Here is an 18,613-nt window from a genome sequence, read left to right on the forward strand (position 1 = left end):
AAAAGTTCCTGTCCACCACTACAAAGTCCTGGAGCTTGATTCTCCTCTAGAGTTCCTGTGTAGTGGTAGAAATAAAAAAAATGTGTCCATCTTCTTCTAATAGACTTCAAAATAAAGTATATCTCCCTTTCTCTTTGTTGTGTTTATTTTGCAGGCAACCTAAATCTTGGGAAAAAGGACATTCTCTTCCTTATCGATGGCTCAGACAGTACAGGTGCTGCTGGCATCGCTCATATCCGTGACTTCATACTCAGCATTGTCCAACAACTCGACGTGCAGCCTGATCAAGTGCGTGTCGCTGTTGTCCAGTATGCAGACAGAGTTAAAACAGAGTTTTCACTCAACTCACACAACAACAAGCCAGCTGTTATCTCTGCTATCAAAAGACTTCGTCAGATGGGTGGCCGCTCATCAGATCTGGCTGACGCCATTAAGTATGTTATAGAGAATGAGTTAAAACCCTCCTCCGGCGTTCGTCTGTCTGAGGCCTCCCAGCATCTTGTGGTTCTCACAGGCGCACGTTCTTCCCAAGATGTTTCCATCTATGGACCTCTGCTTAAGGGTTCCCGGGTCAACTGCATTGGTGTTGGAGCTGGTGGTGCTAACACGAGGCAGCTAACCCAGATTGCCACCTCCTCAGATGATGTCCTTCAGGTTCCTACATTCCCTGGCCTGCCAGCAATCCAGGATAGGTTTGTTGCCAGGTTGAGTGGGAGCATCCCAGATATACAAGGCCCAGTTTACCCGGGTCCAAGTAAGTTGTGCAAAAATACACAGATACATAGATAACACATTTTATCCTAACCATACAGTCAAAGGATGCTAAAATGTAATGAATCACTCTTCGTCCATTTCTTCTCCTGTTCTCACCTTCCTTTACCCTGTCCTCTTCAATATCTCATTTTCCTTATCATAGGCCTGCCTGCATCCAAAAAGGCTGATATAGTGTTTTTAGTGGATGGCTCCATCAACTTGAGCAGGAACGACTTCAGTGAAGTGATGGCTTTTATCACCAACCTAATTGATCTGTTCTACACTGAGAGAGACGACCTGCGGATCGGCCTGGCACATTATGCTGCAGACGTGACTGATGTCTTCTACCTCAACACATACAAGAACAGGCAAGACGTTATGAACGGCATCAGCCGAGCAGAGTACAAAGGTGGAAACAGACTCAACACTGGTGCAGCCATTCGCCATGTTCAAGATGTTCACTTCACCAAAGAAAAAGGCAGCAGGGCAGATGAGGGCACTCCTCAGATTCTGATGGTAATCACTGCAGGAAGTTCAGCTGATGACAGCAAAACAGCAGCCCTTGGTCTGAAGAAAAAGGGCGTGAGAGTCTTCGCTGTAGGAGTGGGCGACACTGAGATTGAGTTAGAGAACCTAGCAAGCGAGTCCACCACTGTCGCTCGAGCGAGCACCATTCAAGAACTTTCAGAGCTCAATGAGCAAATCCTGGAGACTCTGGACGATGAAGTCAAGGGGAAGCTGTGTGTTGGTGTGCCAGAAGATCCTAAAGGTAAGAGGCATAGTGTTATTTTTTTCATTCAATTGCATTTTATAGCTGAGCTGTTTCACATTAAACTAACAACTTAAAATTCAGAAGTTTCAGTCTCCAGATGTTTTCTGTGGTTCAAACCTGTGCTCTGTATTACAGCCTGCAGCATAGAGGTGTTGGTGGGCTTTGATGTTTCTGCCCAGAACATCTTCAGTGCTCAGACCAACCTCCAGAGCAAGATGGGTGCCATTCTGCAGAGAATTTCCAAAATGGCATCTATCAGTTGCTCATCTGGGCAGATTCCCTCTGTGCAAGTGGGCATCCTGGCCATGGATTCTGCCTCTGAGCCTGTCCAGCTGGACTTCACAGACAATGCTGATGAGCTTTTTGAGGCCTTCAGAGCCCTACGGAGTCGTGGTCCCTTTGTCCTCAACGGCAAGACCATCTCAGCCTACACCAATAGGTTCAAAACCAGACAGGACAATGTTGTCAAGGTTGGTTACTGGAACAGTTTAAACTAGAGTTATCCCAAGCCAATCCAAGCAGATCTTAAAGGATCAGCATTAGCTAAAATAAAGCAGATGGAAATAAGATACTTCCCTTACTGAATTCTACTGTGTTTAGTCCACCTCTGCCTATTGTGTTGCATTGTCATTCTCCTTTATGACAGCCTGGCTGTGCACACACGAGTGCGGGAATGTATTTGTGCACTTGCAGCCAATGTACAGAAGTATGAAACTGAATTGTGTTTTTTTTCTGAAGGTTGTCATTCATCTGACTGATGGTCTGGATGCCCCGATTGCCGAAATGAAAAGGCGAGTTGAGGAACTTCAGTCAGGTAAGACATGATAAAGTACAAATGGACCTCAGTGCTTGAACCTCTGTGAAACTAAAGCCGTCATATTCAGAAGTAATTAGTGAGGATAAATCTGCTGCTGATACTCCTGTATGTTCAAATCAGGAGTCAACAGTTTCATCCTGGTCGGGCTGGAGCGGGTGCCCAGATTCGAGGAGGCTCTGCAACTGGAATTTGGTCGTGGCTTCAGGTACTCCAGACCCCTACGAGTCAATATCATGGACTTGGACTATGAGCTAATGGAAGAACTGGTGAGTACTAGTCATTAGACAGAATACTTCTTGAGCTTTATTTTGTCCACTTGAATTACTTAATATTTGTTTTGTTTTGCTGTGCAGGACAATATTGCAGAGAGGGAATGCTGTGCAGTACCATGCAAATGTATTGGCACCAGAGGAGACCGCGGTGGAGTTGGACTTCCAGGGTCTAAGGTATCCACTGTCAAAAAAAACACAAAAAATATTTTGCACTTCAAAATATACTCTACCTCTAATTATAACAGGTAATATTTCATCACAAGCTAATACTTGTTTTCTTTGTCTTTCAGGGTAGTCCAGGATCACCAGGAAGCCAGGGACATCCTGGAGATGAGGGTGGACCTGTACGTTTGAATGCCTTGCTCACACATATGGTCACAGCCTGACAGTGTTTCCGTCAGACGCCTTCTGTAGCCTGCCCTTATCTGTAACTGTTGTCTAACCATGTTTTTTGTTCTGTTCAGTGACAACCTTCAGTGTTCTTTTTGTTTTCCACCACTTCAGGTTCCCTCATATTACAGCCCTCCTGTGTTTTGTCTGCATGTTTTTTGTCTTTATTCTGTGATGACAGGGAGAAAGAGGTCCTCCTGGTGTGAATGGAACTCAGGGTTTCCAGGGATGTCCTGGACAGAGAGGTGTCAAGGTAAAAGTTAACATTCAGCTCAAATGTTTTTGGTTTTGTGAACTGTCATTTTTATCATTTATTAATTTGTTATAATGATGTAACACTATCTATTTTTTATTCTTTCAGGGTGGTCGTGGGTATTCAGGAGAAAAGGTGTGTGTTTTTCTTTTTTTAAAACTTCTCATTATTAGATAAAGCTGTAAAGCAAGGGACGATCCACTCATCACCTAACCAACTGCTCTCATTTTGTAGGGTGAATTTGGAGAAATCGGGCTTGATGGAATCAATGGCGAAGAGGTAAGTGTGTGTTATATTAGATTAAGTCCATTCGTTTTATATGTGACACATCATGCATGATAGCTTCTTGTTCCAGCTGTGTACCAAGTGAGTCCCACCAATGTATTCATGTGTGAATGTGCTCTGGTTTATGCATGTTTGTGGGCTTGAATTAGCATCTGCTGCATGTTTTCAGGGCAAAAGTGGAGTCGCGGGACCCCCAGGAGATAGAGGAAATCCTGGCAGAAGAGTGAGTATCTGGATGCAACTTCAGATTTTTTCTGTCCATTTCTTTCAGTGCTATGTGATCAGTGCTGGTAAATGTTCACTTAACGTATTTATTGCTTTTAGGGCCCCAAAGGCATCAAAGGACAAGCAGGAGACACAGGAGAAATGGGAATCAGAGGAGACCCAGTGAGTATTATGGAAACTGGTTATAGTGCTATTTACTGTCGTAACAATTATCCATAAAATGCCATCTTGTGTTGAACATGGATACCTGAACTGAGTTTGTTTTGTTGCTAAATCTACACATTCATTCATTCTTAATAGCCACTGTTTACTGATCTTAAATGCTCAGCAATGGTCAGCAGTTTAAATTGTGTCTGATCATTTAGTATGTGACTCTGTTCGTCCATTAGCTTGCCATTGCTCCCCCTGACAGTTTGTATATGAAAAAGTGATATCTGTCTAATAGGGTACAACTGGACAAGACAACAACCGTGCAGGACCTAAAGGAGACCCCGGTGATGCTGGACCTGCGGTAATGTTTCCCCTTCACACATTTTTTGCAATAGATTAAAATCCTGCCAGTAGCTCTCGAGCTGTTTTACATTACGCGGCTGTTTGCATGGGTTTGTTTAACTTGGCTGTCTGCTCTGAAATGATAGGGAGAGCCTGGTGAGGATGGACAGAAGGGAGGCCCCGGTGAACTTGGAAGAAGGGTAAATAATGTTACCATGTGTTCATTATCTTTGCTCAACACTTACTGCTGTCTTTTGTTAATCAAGGCTTACTTCTACTCCCACTTCATTAGGGAGCTGATGGCAGAAGAGGCCCACCTGGACCATCTGTAAGTCCCTTTTTGCTGATAACATACGTTGTTTGATACTTAACTCTTGCAGGAATTACAACATTTTGTTCTTTGCACGTCATTAAAGGGAAACGCTGGAAGGCCAGGAGCTGATGGTGTTGCAGGAGAGCCTGGTATTGGAGGACCAAGGGTAAGTTTGTCATCCTTGTATTTTACAGATTATTCAGTCTACAAGTGCACTTGCCAAAACTTGTATCATAGCGAATGTTGTCATGACTGTTAATGCTGACTGTGACTGGATTATTTATATATCTTCAAATGTGTGTTCATTCTTTACTCATGTGTTTGAAGTCTATGTCTAAAATTCAAGAAACTGGTGCGTCATCGATGTCTGGTTTGTCTTTTTAAGGGTCCACCAGGACCGATTGGAGCACCAGGACCCAGAGGAGAAGATGGAAACCCTGGACCCCGAGTGAGTGAGCCTGTTTTGTTTAGTTATATAAAATCTTTTGCCGTGTCTGTAACATATTAAACATATATTAATTCCAGTGAAGTCATATATATTTATGGAGCACATTTAAAATCAGCATCAGGTTTAAGTCATGATAAAATGCAGAGCAGACAAACTGAAGTTGCATTGCACTACCACTCGTTGCAACACAGGCTGAAAATCATGCGCACAGAGCACTTCATTTTGAGAAAAGCAATGTCTTCTAATGTCTTACTGTTTTGTTTTCTAGGGTCCCGGAGGTATCCCAGGTCCCTCTGGAGAGAAGGGCAGAAGAGGAGCTCTTGGTCGCAAGGTACTGAGTGGAAGATGATTAGGCGTGGCTTGTGTTCTTCTATAACAGGCTTGTTTCATTTAAAAACACACTGGCCTAAGCCGAGCTCTCTCACATTACTGGACACACATGTGTAGTCTATTTGAGCAAACATGAAAGCGCTATAAGAAAACATCAAGGCTCTGCTTGAGATCTACTGCAAGAAAAAAAAAAAAAAGCATATGGGCGTAATTAAATTTATTGAAACGGGCCCGACAGCTTAAAGAAATATTTCAGTCTTAATTTAAAGCCTTGACGTTGCCTTTGAGAGCGTCTGTCTCTGTCTCATTCTCTGTATTTCTGCCTTCGCAGGGAGAGCCTGGAGATCCAGGACCTAAGGGTGTCGTTGGACCTCTTGGTCCCCGTGGAGAGCCTGTAAGAATGAAACCACATCATCCCTGCATGCACTGTAACATAACACCGGTGAAAAATCAGCACTACAAAAGTATCAGACTTACTGTAGATGCTAAGTGATTTATGAAACCAGATGCTTCATGATACAGTATAGGATTATTTGATAATCTACTTAATAACTGTCCTCGCGCTGTCGTTTGGCAGCTTCAACTTCTGCTTCAGGCTGCAGAGGAAGCTTTTCTCTGCATCGCTGCCATGTGCGGTTTAAAACTAGACTTTTGTTGCTGTGTCTGATAATGTATGTGGTCTTTTTAATGTGGGAACTGGTATTGTTGCTGAAGGAGTGCCATGGCATTGCTTATATCACATAACAGTGCATAAGGCTGTGATGTTAGGACAGAGGGGAGCGGGAAGTGTTGCTCTTGTGTCCCCTTTCCGACCGAGACTGTGTGCAGCTTGCACATTGCAAAGAAAACAAATTGGTCGAGCATTTTTTTTCTTATAGGGTGAAGATGGCAAAGATGGGTTTGGCGTCATTGGGCCTAAAGGAAGAAAGGCAAGTGAATTTTGACCACTAGTAATGTACATATAAGTATATGGTAAGCAGAAGGTGAATGTGAAACAGTTTTAGAACTGTTATGTAAAGATCAAGTATCAGTGCAGCTATATACTCATTCAGTGGGATGACAATGATATACATAATTCTTAAAGTACGTCTGCATCTTCCTGCGCAGGGTGATGAGGGCTTCCCAGGATTCCCAGGAATAAAGGTGAGAGAAAACACAGACTCTTGAAATCTCAACAGAAGTTGCAAATTCTAGTGTTGCCGCACTTTGACAATGTGCCTTTTGATTAATTGTCTTTGTTGCATGGCTGCAGGGAGCTCGTGGTGACCCTGGCACTAAGGGCGGACCTGGACCCAGAGGAAATCGTGGACAGAGGGTACGTTTTCAGAGCCGAGTTAGGTCAGGTTAATATGAGAGTGTACTCTAAATGTGAGAGCAGACACTATCCTCCTCCAGCTGGAATGGAAATGACTGGACACGCGTTTGGTCGCACACCAGAGGACTGGTGTTAAAGCTCTGTTTCAGATGTATAGTAGCTCTTGGCAGTGAATGAGCTGGATGAACATGCACATTAATGCTGGCTCAGTGTTGAAGACAGTGAGTCTCAAAGCCAAGCTCTTTTTAGAACTATTGACAGTTGAATAGCTTTCAAAGTGAGTTGTTTATCACTGACTTTTCCTTCTTTTCAGGGTGTCTCTGGGAACATTGGTGCACCCGGACAGAAGGGAGAGGTTGGATACTCTGGGCCATATGTAAGCAGCTTAAAGTTACTCTTTAACTTCCATATAACTGACGTACAATATAAACTGTCTTGAGTGATCTGTTCTTGCTTGTGTCTTCTCGTGGATGCGCAGCACAGTGATGTTAAGTTCTTCACACGATTTAACTAAATGAATCATTTTCTAAAAGCAATACAAAAAATAATAAAGCCTTGACAACGTCCAGCTGTTAACACGACTGCTGTTGTTGTTCCCACAGGGTCAGAAAGGACCGAGAGGACCAGGAGTCGTGGTATGTGCACATTCATCAAACTGTTTAAAATCGAATGAGCTGAGCAAAAAAAAGACAAAAAAACAAAACAATCATTTCTTCTTGTGATCAAAATCTTTCAACATTTTTCTCTTTGTCCTCAGCAATGCGACCTGGTCAAGAAGATCAGGGACAACTGTCGTAAGTATAATTTCATAACAATCAGCGATATCATGCCATGATGTGAAAGGTAAAGATGTTCATGTCTTATGTGCTACAACTACTCACTACATTTTTTTCTTTTTTTACTACCAGCTTGCTGTTACGGTAAGTACAAAAACCAGCATGAATAAGATAGAACTTTTTGAATACTGTGTATATACACTGTATGTACTACTGTGCACAGAACACGATGCTCTATGTGTGCACCATTAGGCCAACAGGAGTGCCCGCTCTACCCCACTGAGCTGGCCTTTGCCCTGGATGTCTCTGAGGGCAATGGTCGCCCGACCTTCAACAACATGCGTGACACAGTCCTGCGCCTGCTCAGAGACATCACCATCGCTGAGAGCAACTGTCCAAGAGGAGCTCGCGTTGCTTTGACCCTGTACAACAACGAAGTGACCACTGAGATCCGCTTCGCTGATGCAATGAAGAAACGGGCCCTGTTGCAGCACATCGAGGGACTGCAGACCCTGCAGACCAAGAAGCCGCGCAACTTGGAGACCGCAATGAGCTTCGTGGCCCAGAACACCTTCAAGAGAGTGCGCAGTGGTTTCCTCATGAGGAAGGTGGCCATCTTCTTTGTTGGCGGGCAAGTCGGTCAGGCACAAGCACTTACCAATGCAGCTCTTCGCCTCCATGACGCTGGAATCGCCACTCTGTTCCTGGTCAGCCGTGAGGACAGAGCGCTCAGCAGAGCACTGCAGGTGAAACAGAAACAGGACACATGTCTCTGAGGGGAACATTTACAGCCTCTCCGTTCAAAGAAGAATCACACAGTGCTCATTGTATTATCAATGTTTGTGCTTCTCTTTGAACACCAGGTCAACAACACGGCACTGGCCCAGGTGATCGTCCTTCCCAACCCTGGAAGCGCACAGTACAATTCAGTCATCCAAAAGGTCATGAACTGCCACGTCTGCCTCGGTAAGATGTTTGTGCTCCAATAATGACGTCACAGCTGAAGCTTTTTGATTTTATTTTCACTGAAAAATATACATTTTTTAAAGATTGTCCTGATCTGATGTTAATCCACATCGATTGTCTCATGCTTCCAATAGTTTCCCCATTTCCGACTATGAATTCTGAAAATTGGGAATATTTTTATATTATTCGTTATTTTATCCCATTTTAAAGTTTTCAGTATAAACATACATTGTTTAAACATTGCCAGATTTTTATTTTTGGAAAAATGAGAAAAAATAGCCCTAATGTTAGTATGTTTTTAATCTTGTGTGACACACCCATTGGGCGATGACACTGTACTGTTTAAAGAAAATCTGAATACATCTTGTGTTGATTAGAAATACATTGCCTCCATGTCGCCATAAAGTTATACTACATCACATGTTTTCCTTTTTTAGACATCTGCTCTCCAGACCAAATGTGTGACTATATTCCCCCAAAGACTGGCCGAGACAAGAGGTCCTCCGCCACAGACGTGGACATCGACATGGCTTTCATCATGGACAGCTCGGAGTCCACCTACCCGACGGTCTTCACAGAAATCAAACGCTACATAGCGCACATAGTGGAGCAGCTGCACGTGTCCTCAAATCCCACATCATCCGTTCACCACGCCAGAGTGTCTGTGATCCAGCAAGCACCTTACGGGTTCATCCGCAACAAAACTGGATCCCCCATCCACGTGGATATCGGCTTGACCGAGCACCACTCAGCTCAGGACATCGTCAAATTCGTGCTGGAGAAGACACCGCAGTTAGAGGGCGGCCGGGCGCTGGCAGCGGCTATCGAATCGACCGTGGAGCAGGTGTTTGAGAAGGCGCCTCTGCAACGTGACAGGAAGGTGCTGGTGCTCTTTGTGACAGGAAGTGTGGAGGAGGAAGAGGAGCAGCTGGTGCGTATTGCCACTGAGGTGAAGTGCAGAGGCTACTTCCTGGTCATCCTGGGCGTGGGTGAGAAGCTGAGTGCTGGAGACGTTCGTGTCTTGTCGCGAATGGCGAGCGAGCCAACAGATGTCTTCTTCAAGCGGCTAGACAGCATCTCACACTTCTACGACAAACACATCCAGACCTTCGGCCAGCTGATGCCAAAGTACATCAGCAGTAAGTTCAGGATCGATATCGATCCGTCAATCAGTTTCATTGACTTTTTGCAGATTTTTCTATTTAGGCTTAATGTCATTAATCTCATCAGTTAATTCACGTCCTTTTTCTTTCCAGTTGAAAATGCTTTCTACATGTCCCCTGAAGTCTCCAAAAACTGCAAGTGGTTCCAGAGTGACCAGCCACTGAAGAACCCCTTCACGTCATCACAGCAGCAGGAGTCAGTATTGTGGTTTTGTTGGTTCCATGTCATTGGTTACTGTTAATTTCTCAGAAACATTGATGGTTTTATTCCCTATTTGTTGGTGCGCTTATAGGAAACATCAGAAACATCATGAAAACCACCAAGCAGTTCATCAAAGAAAGCACAAAGGTGAGGTTTTGGACCTACAGCGCCTTAAAATGAACTTAAACTACTTCAGCAGGCCATGTCGGGGTGAAGATTGATTTGACTGCTTGATTCTGTTTTCTTCACTGAGAGTCATGCAGAGCTAACCGCTAACAGTGGCTGCCCATAAATCAACAATCAGCACCAGAGTTCACACTTCTCTCAGACTCGTTTCTACACACTTGACAACAGAAAAATGACTCGAAAACGATTCATTTCTTTCATCACCCTGACATTCAACCACACCAGCTGCTGGCCTCCTCTTTCTGCTAACGCCTTCTTTTTGTGTGTTGACTCCACTCCACCTAACCTCCTCAGATGCGGACGAGCTTCACATCACCAACGTCACCTCCAGCAGCTTGAAATTGCGTTGGAGCAGCCTGAACCCCAAGCTCTTCGTCTACTTCGAGGTGGTGGTGACACGGCTGCAGGACCACGCGCTGGTGCTGAAGACCAACGTGTCGGGCACGGAGCTCTCCGTGGACAACTTGGAGAGCGCTCAAACGTATCATGCTGTGGTCACTGCCCACACTGCAGAGGGTCAAATTGTCTCCACCCGCAAAGGCATCATGACTACCAGTAAGTCCATAAACACACCTCCACAAATATGCCGTAAGCTTCCTTCTTATCCCACAAGATGACGTATTATATTAACGAGGTATAAGCAATATTCGCCCTGCCCGCTGACACAGACGCAGCAGTATAGAAAATATGTGGATTGATCAACAGCACCAGGGAAGAAGACTTCTGGGTTTTCTACTTTGCAGCTCTGTGAACAAACACATTGACACATTTTCCTCCTTCCCTTTTCACTCCTTTAATGCATCGTAGTGTTTTCGGGAGGGGGTGGTGTTATTTGTGCAATCAAGTAAATTAAAGCTAAGCTAAAGGCTAAACATGAAACACTCAGGCAGCTGTCACAGACTCCCCTCGTTTCACCTTGACAGAAGCAGCAGAGCCTGCTGAGCATAAACCAGCCGCCCAGGTCACCAGTACTGTCGACACCGCACCACTGGACAAACCAGAAACTGGTGAGTGACGTGCGTGTGTGTGTGTGTGTGTGTGAGTGTGTGTGTGTGTGTGTGTGTGTGTGTGCATGACATTTTCTTCTGCTGTGACCTCTATTCTGTAATCTTGAACCCACATCATTTAGCAGAAAAGATGCTTCTTTAAAAGTAGTTTTATGTGATTTGTACATCTTGCAAAATTTCTGCATTTAATGAAACTGATGAAATTGATGAAATTGATGAAATTGCTGCGCAGTACTTGTGATTGAGGGAAGTTTGAGTTTGAAGTGAAACTCTAAGAGGGTACATATGAATTTGAGCTCACTCCTAATGAGAAACATCTTTGGTTTTGTATTTTCTTCTGCTGGACCAGCGGCCTCATCAGTCACACGTCAGAACAACAATGCACCTCAATAGGAACCGAAACGTTGAACATTGTGCCCTCTTTGAACTTTCTGCACAGATTCATTCAGTATTGACTCTGGTGCTTTAACACTAAGGGTCCCTGTGGAGTTTGGCTGTGTTCCCTACGCAGAATGTTAGTCATGTGAATAAAACCTTATGGTTCAACTCAAAGACATGAGTGTGCTATGCTGTAATGCAGCAATATTTTAACTCAACTACTACACAATGTGCTATTAATCAGCTCTCTATTTCCTGCCAAAATATACTGTTTCTCATTCAGGAAATCTTAGGAATCTACAGCTCAGCTCTCTCAAGGCAGCTGAAGTCTTGGTTTATAGATTTAATCTTCTCCATAATTTGTTATGACAAGACATGAGTTGAGGTTGTAATATATCTGTGTCACCTTGGAGAGAAATGGCTATTGTTACTGGAAATAGAGGTGATTTACTTTGTACACTTTTGTCTTTGGAGTGAAACCTGACAGCGAGCGTCGCTGTAAAAAAAGAAGTCAGTGAGCGCTGTGCTTTGATTTTTGTCGTAATGACCCGTGAAGGAGATTTTCTGGGACTGGTCACGTGCAGATAACCTGGACCACAGCCGTGCAAACCCTAGATGACTAAATGAACTAACATGGAACAGTAGCTGTAGTGATAACAAACTAACTTTTCAGTTCACCTGTCAAACCGATTTTTAAACCTGTTTCTTTCTGCTGGCGACTTTTAGTTTTCAAATGTCCAAACCCTTAATAATGCAAGGCCCCTGAGCTGACTCCAGCATGTTATGCCATTATGTTGAATGCCATTTCCTTTGCACTAGAAGAATGAACCATATCAGCATTAAGACTCATGTGAACACCCTTAATTTATTTATCCACTACCAGCAACGTTTTAACAGCACAGTCACTGCCGTACGCCTCATACAGTTGTACATTTATTCCTAACACGAACTCATCCTCTCTCTCTCTCTGTCCTCCATCACTGCTGTTGTTTTTTTGTTTTTTGCATGCTCCAGTTAATGAATTTGAAGACCCATGCTCGCTTGACTATGACCATGGAATGCCGTGCAAAGACTATCAGGCTAAGTGGTTCTTTGACAGAAAGAGCGGGATCTGTACACAGTTCTGGTTTGGAGGTTGTGGAGGCAATGAAAATAGGTTCGACACTGAGGCCCTCTGCTTGAAAAGCTGCACGAGGTCAGGTAAGTCGTTACCCGTGCCAGGCCCTCTGAGGGAATGTGCTGCCCCCTGGTGTGGGGGTGTGATGTGAAGTAGCACATCATGAGCTACAGCTCCAGATACAAACTGACAAATGACTGTTCGCTAAACCTCGCTCCAGAACAATTAGAGTCCAATCGAGGCTAAGCAGCCATAACTAGGCACAGCAGGTCTGTCGGGTTTCGGGTTTCTCCACATGGCGTGCGTGAGGCTGCGTGAGCGACACGACCGCAGTTTGCAGGGTGGGGTATTTTTTTAATCACCACTCCAAAATTAAAAACGCAGGAGGAAACCTGTGAAGAATGAATGGAACAGTGTATTTATCTGCTCCAATGAAAGCTGCAAACGCTAGCATGCCTGGCTAATTAGCTGCCTGCAGTACCCTAGTATTAACTCCAGATGCATGAGGCATGTCGTTTAATTACAGAGGCTTACAGGTTTCTTTAGAAAGTACCTGCTCAGGGCTGGAACATCCACTGTGTGGGAGCCAAGCTGCTCGTATCTGCAGTCGCTAACGATAGCCGCTCTGCCCAGCTCTTCCCAGTCCATACCGGAAACATGAGTTTACAGATGCAAGCATGATAGGATGAAGCCACCTTGAGATTTAAAACCCTTTTATCAGCTTTTATTTTAAAACATCAGCTGGACACAGACTTTCAAAACAACTCACAACATTTCAGCTTTAGCATTAGCTTTAGCTGATAAATCTAGTAGTGTTAAAGTTGTCGTCTCAGCAGAAAAAATCTATAATTGTTGGCCAGAAATGAGACGCGTGTTTTAATCACTAATGTGTGAAATTGAAGACCTGTTGTTTAAAAAATTACTGTCAATTGAAAATCTGCCACAGTTATGACTGGAAACTGAGAGAACTGGAAGCTTGACAGGAAGCAGGGCGGGGCTTAGCAAACAGTCAATTAAACACACAATTCATAGAAGCTAAAGTTGGATAAGAGAGCCACCTGCCAGTGTGGACAGTGTGTGACATGATGAAGATTACATGTGTGTGAATGTCTGTGGTCATTTATATCCTGGTGAAAGTCTGTTCCTTGAAGCTGAAGCCACATTTATATTTTCGTATTTCCACAGTGCCAGAGCCTCAGCCAAAAGTGCAGCAGGCTGAACAGGTGAAGATCCTCCCGGCTCCAGGTGAGATCTGATACACAGACACTAAACATCTGTGGAGCTGCAGTGTCACGTTGCTGCTCCTTCCCCTGTAGACACCACCGACTTTGATGTGCAGGGACGTGTATGCTCTGCAGATAGTAGGAAATTAGAAGCACGTCCTTCCTGGTTTTAAACAAGCGAATCCACATCCTGAAATCATGATTTGAATTAAACTTTGAGACCACCCCTAATGTTGAGCGTACAGTATATCTGAACATCAAGTCAGCAGTGTTACATCACTGTTAAATAATTCAATTTCCACAAAACAAGAAGTCCTTTGTGCTGCGCTGCGAACCCGCCCACCCCCTCCGCTGCCCCTCAGACAATCTAAATGACTGACGGAACGAGTCAAGAGCCAAACGTGGAAAATGAGAAGGTTATGCTTTTGTCACGGGAGCGAGCCAAGTCATGACCACAGAGAAAATGAATGGAAAGCCTTGTTCGCTGGTTCATTGTTTTTTGGCAGCGGTCCCCACGCAGAGCCAGTTCAATTTGTCAGTACCCCGTCAGCACTGGAGGAAATTGGCACAAGCCTCTTACAGTAATGCAAAGTCTGCTCCAAAGCAAATGTGGTGTATCTCATGATTGTGGAAGAATAAAGTCTGCTGTGACGGGTTTGCCTTTGTTCTTTCCTAGAAACGTTTCTGAGCATTGTACTGATTTCCATCCCACAACACAAACAAGTCGCTGGCAAAATCCTGCCATCATCCCTGCATTACTGCTCATTATGTGTAATGATGATTATACATTTACTGCTGATTGCACCTCTCATTGTTCATATTTTAAGTCTGATTTAGTGTATTTGCAGTTAGTTCAACCATGCAGCCTTGCCAGAGATCAGTGCTCCTTCTTTGACTGTAACTCTTCGTCACTTCCCTCGCAGCGGCCTCTACAGCCGTGGACGTTTGCCAGCTCCCCAAAGAGGAAGGTACTTGTGCCAAGTTTGTCCTCAAGTGGCACTACGATGCCCCCAGCAAGAGCTGCACACGCTTCTGGTACGGAGGCTGCGGCGGAAACCAGAATCGCTTTGACACGCACGAGCAGTGTGAGAAGGCCTGTGGAAAACCAGGTACGTGTCTCACTGTCTCACTGTCAGCGCACAGGTAACACACCTGAGCGAAAGCGGCACTGTGGGTCATGCTGCAGGCTGGCTCTGCTTCAGTGGAAGAAGACACCAAATCCTCAATGCAACAATCGCAGACTTTGATTCATAAACAGCATAAAAGTAGTGACAAAATACATGAACTTCGCCGTGCAGTTCATCTTTCTCTTGGCAGTGATCTGCTGCAGAAATAAACCAAGGTGTTGCAATTTGAGTTGGCATGCAAGGTTGCCAACACGACTTTACCCATTTACCATCTCTGGGGGAGCAATTAGAGCGTTCACAGCACAGAGTGAGTCACGCTGATAAAGCGCTTCGCTGTCCCTCAGCCTCATTTCTGTGGAAACATGTTGAATTCATCAAAGAAAAAGCTGAACGTCGAGTTAATTTTCATAAAGTTCCATCAGTTCACACTCTGAAGAATCACGTTATGACTCAGGGTCTCCCTTTAATGTGTTTGTGAGTTCACACAGTTTATGGAAAATAACCCAAAACAGTTATTCAAGTACTGTACTTCAGCACAATTTTAAGGTACTTGTACTGTTTCCATTGTGTGTTAGTTTCTATTTGCACTCCACTACATTCAAACACTGGACTTTTTAATCCACTGCAAAATACACTGTTCAAGATGAACTTAACATTTTTGGCAGATTTGGTCTGTCAGTTATCAGCAGCTCCATCTAATGAACGTTTCCTCTCTAAACTTCTCAGCTAGCGTTTAATAAAGTGTTGGAAACCAAACTGAAAACTGAAATTAATCTAATTCAGCTTGTGTTTCTTGTTCTTACTAAGTACATTTGAGCTCGGGCAGACCTCTCAGCATCGCTCAGGTGTCCTCACACAGACTTCATGTGCTGCTGAATGCTGAGATGTGGTGATGAAGGGCTGTTTCCTCGTCTTCTGGTGACCTACTCAAAAATCAATCAGCGTGTTGTTGTTGTTGGGGGCTTGACAGGAAGCGAGGAAAAAGGAAGCAAAGACTGCGCCAAGTTCAGGATTATCACTACAAAAATAGCCCATAATAGCCTTTAAAGCGAGGAAATTCTGCTTTTTTTAGCAAATCATATCTCTCTGTAGGAAATGTTCAGTCCACAGACCGACGGCTGAGAACCTCTTTCACTGTTAACTTCATAATGGCTGCTGCTTCAACCTGCTCGCTAAACGTTTCATACACTGAAGTACAGCAGTTAGCACGTGGCTAAAACTCATGGGAAACCTTTCTAACACATATACATATACATCATAACATAGATATAATATCATTGTGTGAGAGAAGCTTCCTGATGAATTAAAAGGCTGACGGTGTTTTTCTTTCCCGTCCATCTCCAGCACCCATCAAACAAGGAGTCATCGCTGCCATGAGAACATAGGACAGAGGCGACACTCACGGCCAGCTTTCACCTCCGTTTAGGGGATTCTGAGGAGGACCATCCAAAATGGCCGTACTGTCAGGATGCAATACCAAAGCAATGGTGGCTGCACTGGATTCCACAAAATGGACTTTATCCCCAAATGTTCTTGAAGTAGTCTGTTTCACAACGAGAAGGAAGGCAACACGATTTGCTGCATGATTGGTTTTAACCTCCTGGTGCTACATACGTTCGTTTGACAGATGAGTTGTTAAAGTGCCTTCAGTCGAGTTTTCTGGAACCATGACGTCATATTTTGATATTTTTTAAAATGCAGTTTTATAATTAAGCAAGAAACATATATGAATATCTTGGACGAAGATCAGCCATGAGTCAGTACATGCAGGACTGGCGTTATTCAATGCAGTAATCTTTTTTTCTATTGTGTTTTTGACATTCCACGTTCACATAGCGACATCGGCTTTCATGGATTTATACTGTTTTCACTTGATCCCTGTGGAATCATTCCTTCACTACGTTACAGCCACAAAACCACAGCAATGTTTACACAAGTCTCGTACGGCGGTGTGTGTGTGACTGTGTGTGTGTGTGTGTGTAAACGACAGTGACCAACTGCTCGGATGCTAAAACATTAACGAAACGTTAAGTGCACTTCTGGATCCGCTGCCTCAGACACACACACACGCACGCACACACACACACACACACCCTCCAGCTATTGAGGAATGGAATGCACTTGTCAAGCTGTTTTTTTTTTGGTTTTGTTTTTTGTTTCATTTGGTTTTACTGAAATTTGTGTTTCATCATCGGGGTATAGGGGAAATAAAAATGAATTAGACTTTCTAATAAACGTGAGCAACTGATTCTTTTCTTTCTTGTTTTGAATCAAGACTTAAAAACGTGAAACAGTTTCAGAGACGAAGACGAACACACGACATTCGACATCCTTTAAAAGAGAAGACAAGGAAATCCTACAAAGGCCATCGATCATTTATTTAGTATTACTTTACTGTCTTTTAGTCTTCAGGCTTCACAACCCAAATATTAATGCTCACATGTTTTCTGATGTTCAGATGAAGAATCAAACAAGCATCAAAACACAGACTTCATTATTAATTATAGTTAGAATAATTTAAAGAACACATTCTGAGTATTTCTCATAATATTTTATATTCAAGGCTTGAGACTCTGATAACGTCACATTTCCCCGTAAGCAGAGACTCATTTTTTAGGATCATTCCAGTCATTTTCTACAGGTCGCACGTCACAAGCCGCAGACTGAATCATACTATCCTTTAAAAATGTCCCCGTCATCTTGATAAAGACAAACATTTAGAGACAGGAGTGAATATTAACTCTCCTGTTCAGTAAATACCAGCAGATTCACAGCAGACGCTTTGATTTGTCAGCTGTCTTCTGTTCAGTCAGCTGTGAGCCAGAATCCACAGAACCTGGACCCCGAACCTGAAGCTTTGTTACTCCAGGTGTGTCTTGTTTATCGCTGCCACCTGCGGTTTGGTGACGCTGAGCTCAAAGAAGAAGGTCTCAGCCTGGAGAGTTTTCACCTCCAGAGGGTCTGAAGGCCAGGCTGCACCTGCGCCTCCTGCCTGACGGACGCAGTGTGGCTGCAGAGACCAAAGCTAACGCAGTGTTTACCTGTCGGACAGCATACCTGTGTTTTTCTGCATGAAGCCACCAATAACACACAGTATACCAGGCTGAGGTGTAAATATACATTTGTACAGGATAAGCTCTTTATTTATCAATAAATCCAAGTTACTGTCCATTATTCATTCATAGAGGTGCATGTGAGTGTGCGTATGACGTTAGGGTACATCACTGGGGATTTGGGGAGTTTAACAACCTGAGCAGGAGTTTGGCTCCACAGTAACAAGAAAATTACACTTGTTTTTGCACCAACAGCTTTAAAAGTAAGAGAATGAATTCTAATAAAATGAGGGGACGGACTGTATAACAGAGTTTAGTGTTTCTATTTCTGTTAATCTATCTCCGCGGTCTGGATACGACACGCTGCACACAGTCGCTACAGAAACGATGTGGACTGTGTGAACACGCATGGCTGGAGGCGTCCATTCAGAGATCAGACCAGTCAAACAAAGAAGTGAGAAGTGCAAGCTTGGTCATTGTCTGGAGAGGAGAAGATTAAATATTTGGTCAGTGGATTTAAAAGCCTGGGGACGAGTTCTGTGTCCAACCACAGCAAAACGTCCAGATGTCTTTCCTCCTGGGTGTTGAGAATAGTTCATTGTTTTGATAAACTCCCCTGATTTCCTCCCATATTCATCACTTCACTTCAGTATTTCATCACCACTTCGTCTCCCACCAGGGCCCGTCGCTTTTTCCCAACGTGGAGCACAGTCTGACATTTGTGATGAAGAGTAAATAAATCATATTCTG

General features: G+C 43.9%; 1 protein-coding gene across 1 annotated transcript in view; it reads left to right on the forward strand.

Moving 5' to 3' along the window:
* LOC143330789 (collagen alpha-3(VI) chain-like) overlaps positions 1–17,057 on the forward strand; it is a 95,962-nt gene extending 78,905 nt beyond the window's left edge. The window contains exons 9-45 of the mRNA XM_076747549.1: positions 155–754; positions 917–1,522; positions 1,661–1,995; positions 2,264–2,339; positions 2,463–2,608; positions 2,696–2,788; positions 2,905–2,958; positions 3,186–3,257; positions 3,366–3,392; positions 3,492–3,536; positions 3,712–3,765; positions 3,867–3,929; positions 4,213–4,278; positions 4,406–4,459; positions 4,552–4,587; positions 4,676–4,738; positions 4,958–5,020; positions 5,289–5,351; positions 5,682–5,744; positions 6,229–6,279; positions 6,458–6,493; positions 6,603–6,665; positions 6,979–7,041; positions 7,268–7,300; positions 7,423–7,459; positions 7,574–7,585; positions 7,694–8,187; positions 8,305–8,407; positions 8,845–9,546; positions 9,664–9,766; positions 9,864–9,919; positions 10,253–10,513; positions 10,882–10,965; positions 12,358–12,543; positions 13,646–13,705; positions 14,607–14,792; positions 16,155–17,057. Of these exons, the coding sequence (XP_076603664.1) occupies positions 155–754; positions 917–1,522; positions 1,661–1,995; positions 2,264–2,339; positions 2,463–2,608; positions 2,696–2,788; positions 2,905–2,958; positions 3,186–3,257; positions 3,366–3,392; positions 3,492–3,536; positions 3,712–3,765; positions 3,867–3,929; positions 4,213–4,278; positions 4,406–4,459; positions 4,552–4,587; positions 4,676–4,738; positions 4,958–5,020; positions 5,289–5,351; positions 5,682–5,744; positions 6,229–6,279; positions 6,458–6,493; positions 6,603–6,665; positions 6,979–7,041; positions 7,268–7,300; positions 7,423–7,459; positions 7,574–7,585; positions 7,694–8,187; positions 8,305–8,407; positions 8,845–9,546; positions 9,664–9,766; positions 9,864–9,919; positions 10,253–10,513; positions 10,882–10,965; positions 12,358–12,543; positions 13,646–13,705; positions 14,607–14,792; positions 16,155–16,195 (5,150 nt within the window). The 3' untranslated portion in view covers positions 16,196–17,057. The remainder of the gene's footprint in view (positions 1–154; positions 755–916; positions 1,523–1,660; positions 1,996–2,263; positions 2,340–2,462; positions 2,609–2,695; positions 2,789–2,904; positions 2,959–3,185; positions 3,258–3,365; positions 3,393–3,491; positions 3,537–3,711; positions 3,766–3,866; positions 3,930–4,212; positions 4,279–4,405; positions 4,460–4,551; positions 4,588–4,675; positions 4,739–4,957; positions 5,021–5,288; positions 5,352–5,681; positions 5,745–6,228; positions 6,280–6,457; positions 6,494–6,602; positions 6,666–6,978; positions 7,042–7,267; positions 7,301–7,422; positions 7,460–7,573; positions 7,586–7,693; positions 8,188–8,304; positions 8,408–8,844; positions 9,547–9,663; positions 9,767–9,863; positions 9,920–10,252; positions 10,514–10,881; positions 10,966–12,357; positions 12,544–13,645; positions 13,706–14,606; positions 14,793–16,154) is intronic.
* Positions 17,058–18,613: the final 1,556 nt, after the last annotated feature.

Source organism: Chaetodon auriga, chromosome 13 (genome assembly GCF_051107435.1).
Source record: "Chaetodon auriga isolate fChaAug3 chromosome 13, fChaAug3.hap1, whole genome shotgun sequence".
In the NCBI taxonomy this organism is placed as follows: Eukaryota; Metazoa; Chordata; class Actinopteri; order Chaetodontiformes; family Chaetodontidae; genus Chaetodon; species Chaetodon auriga.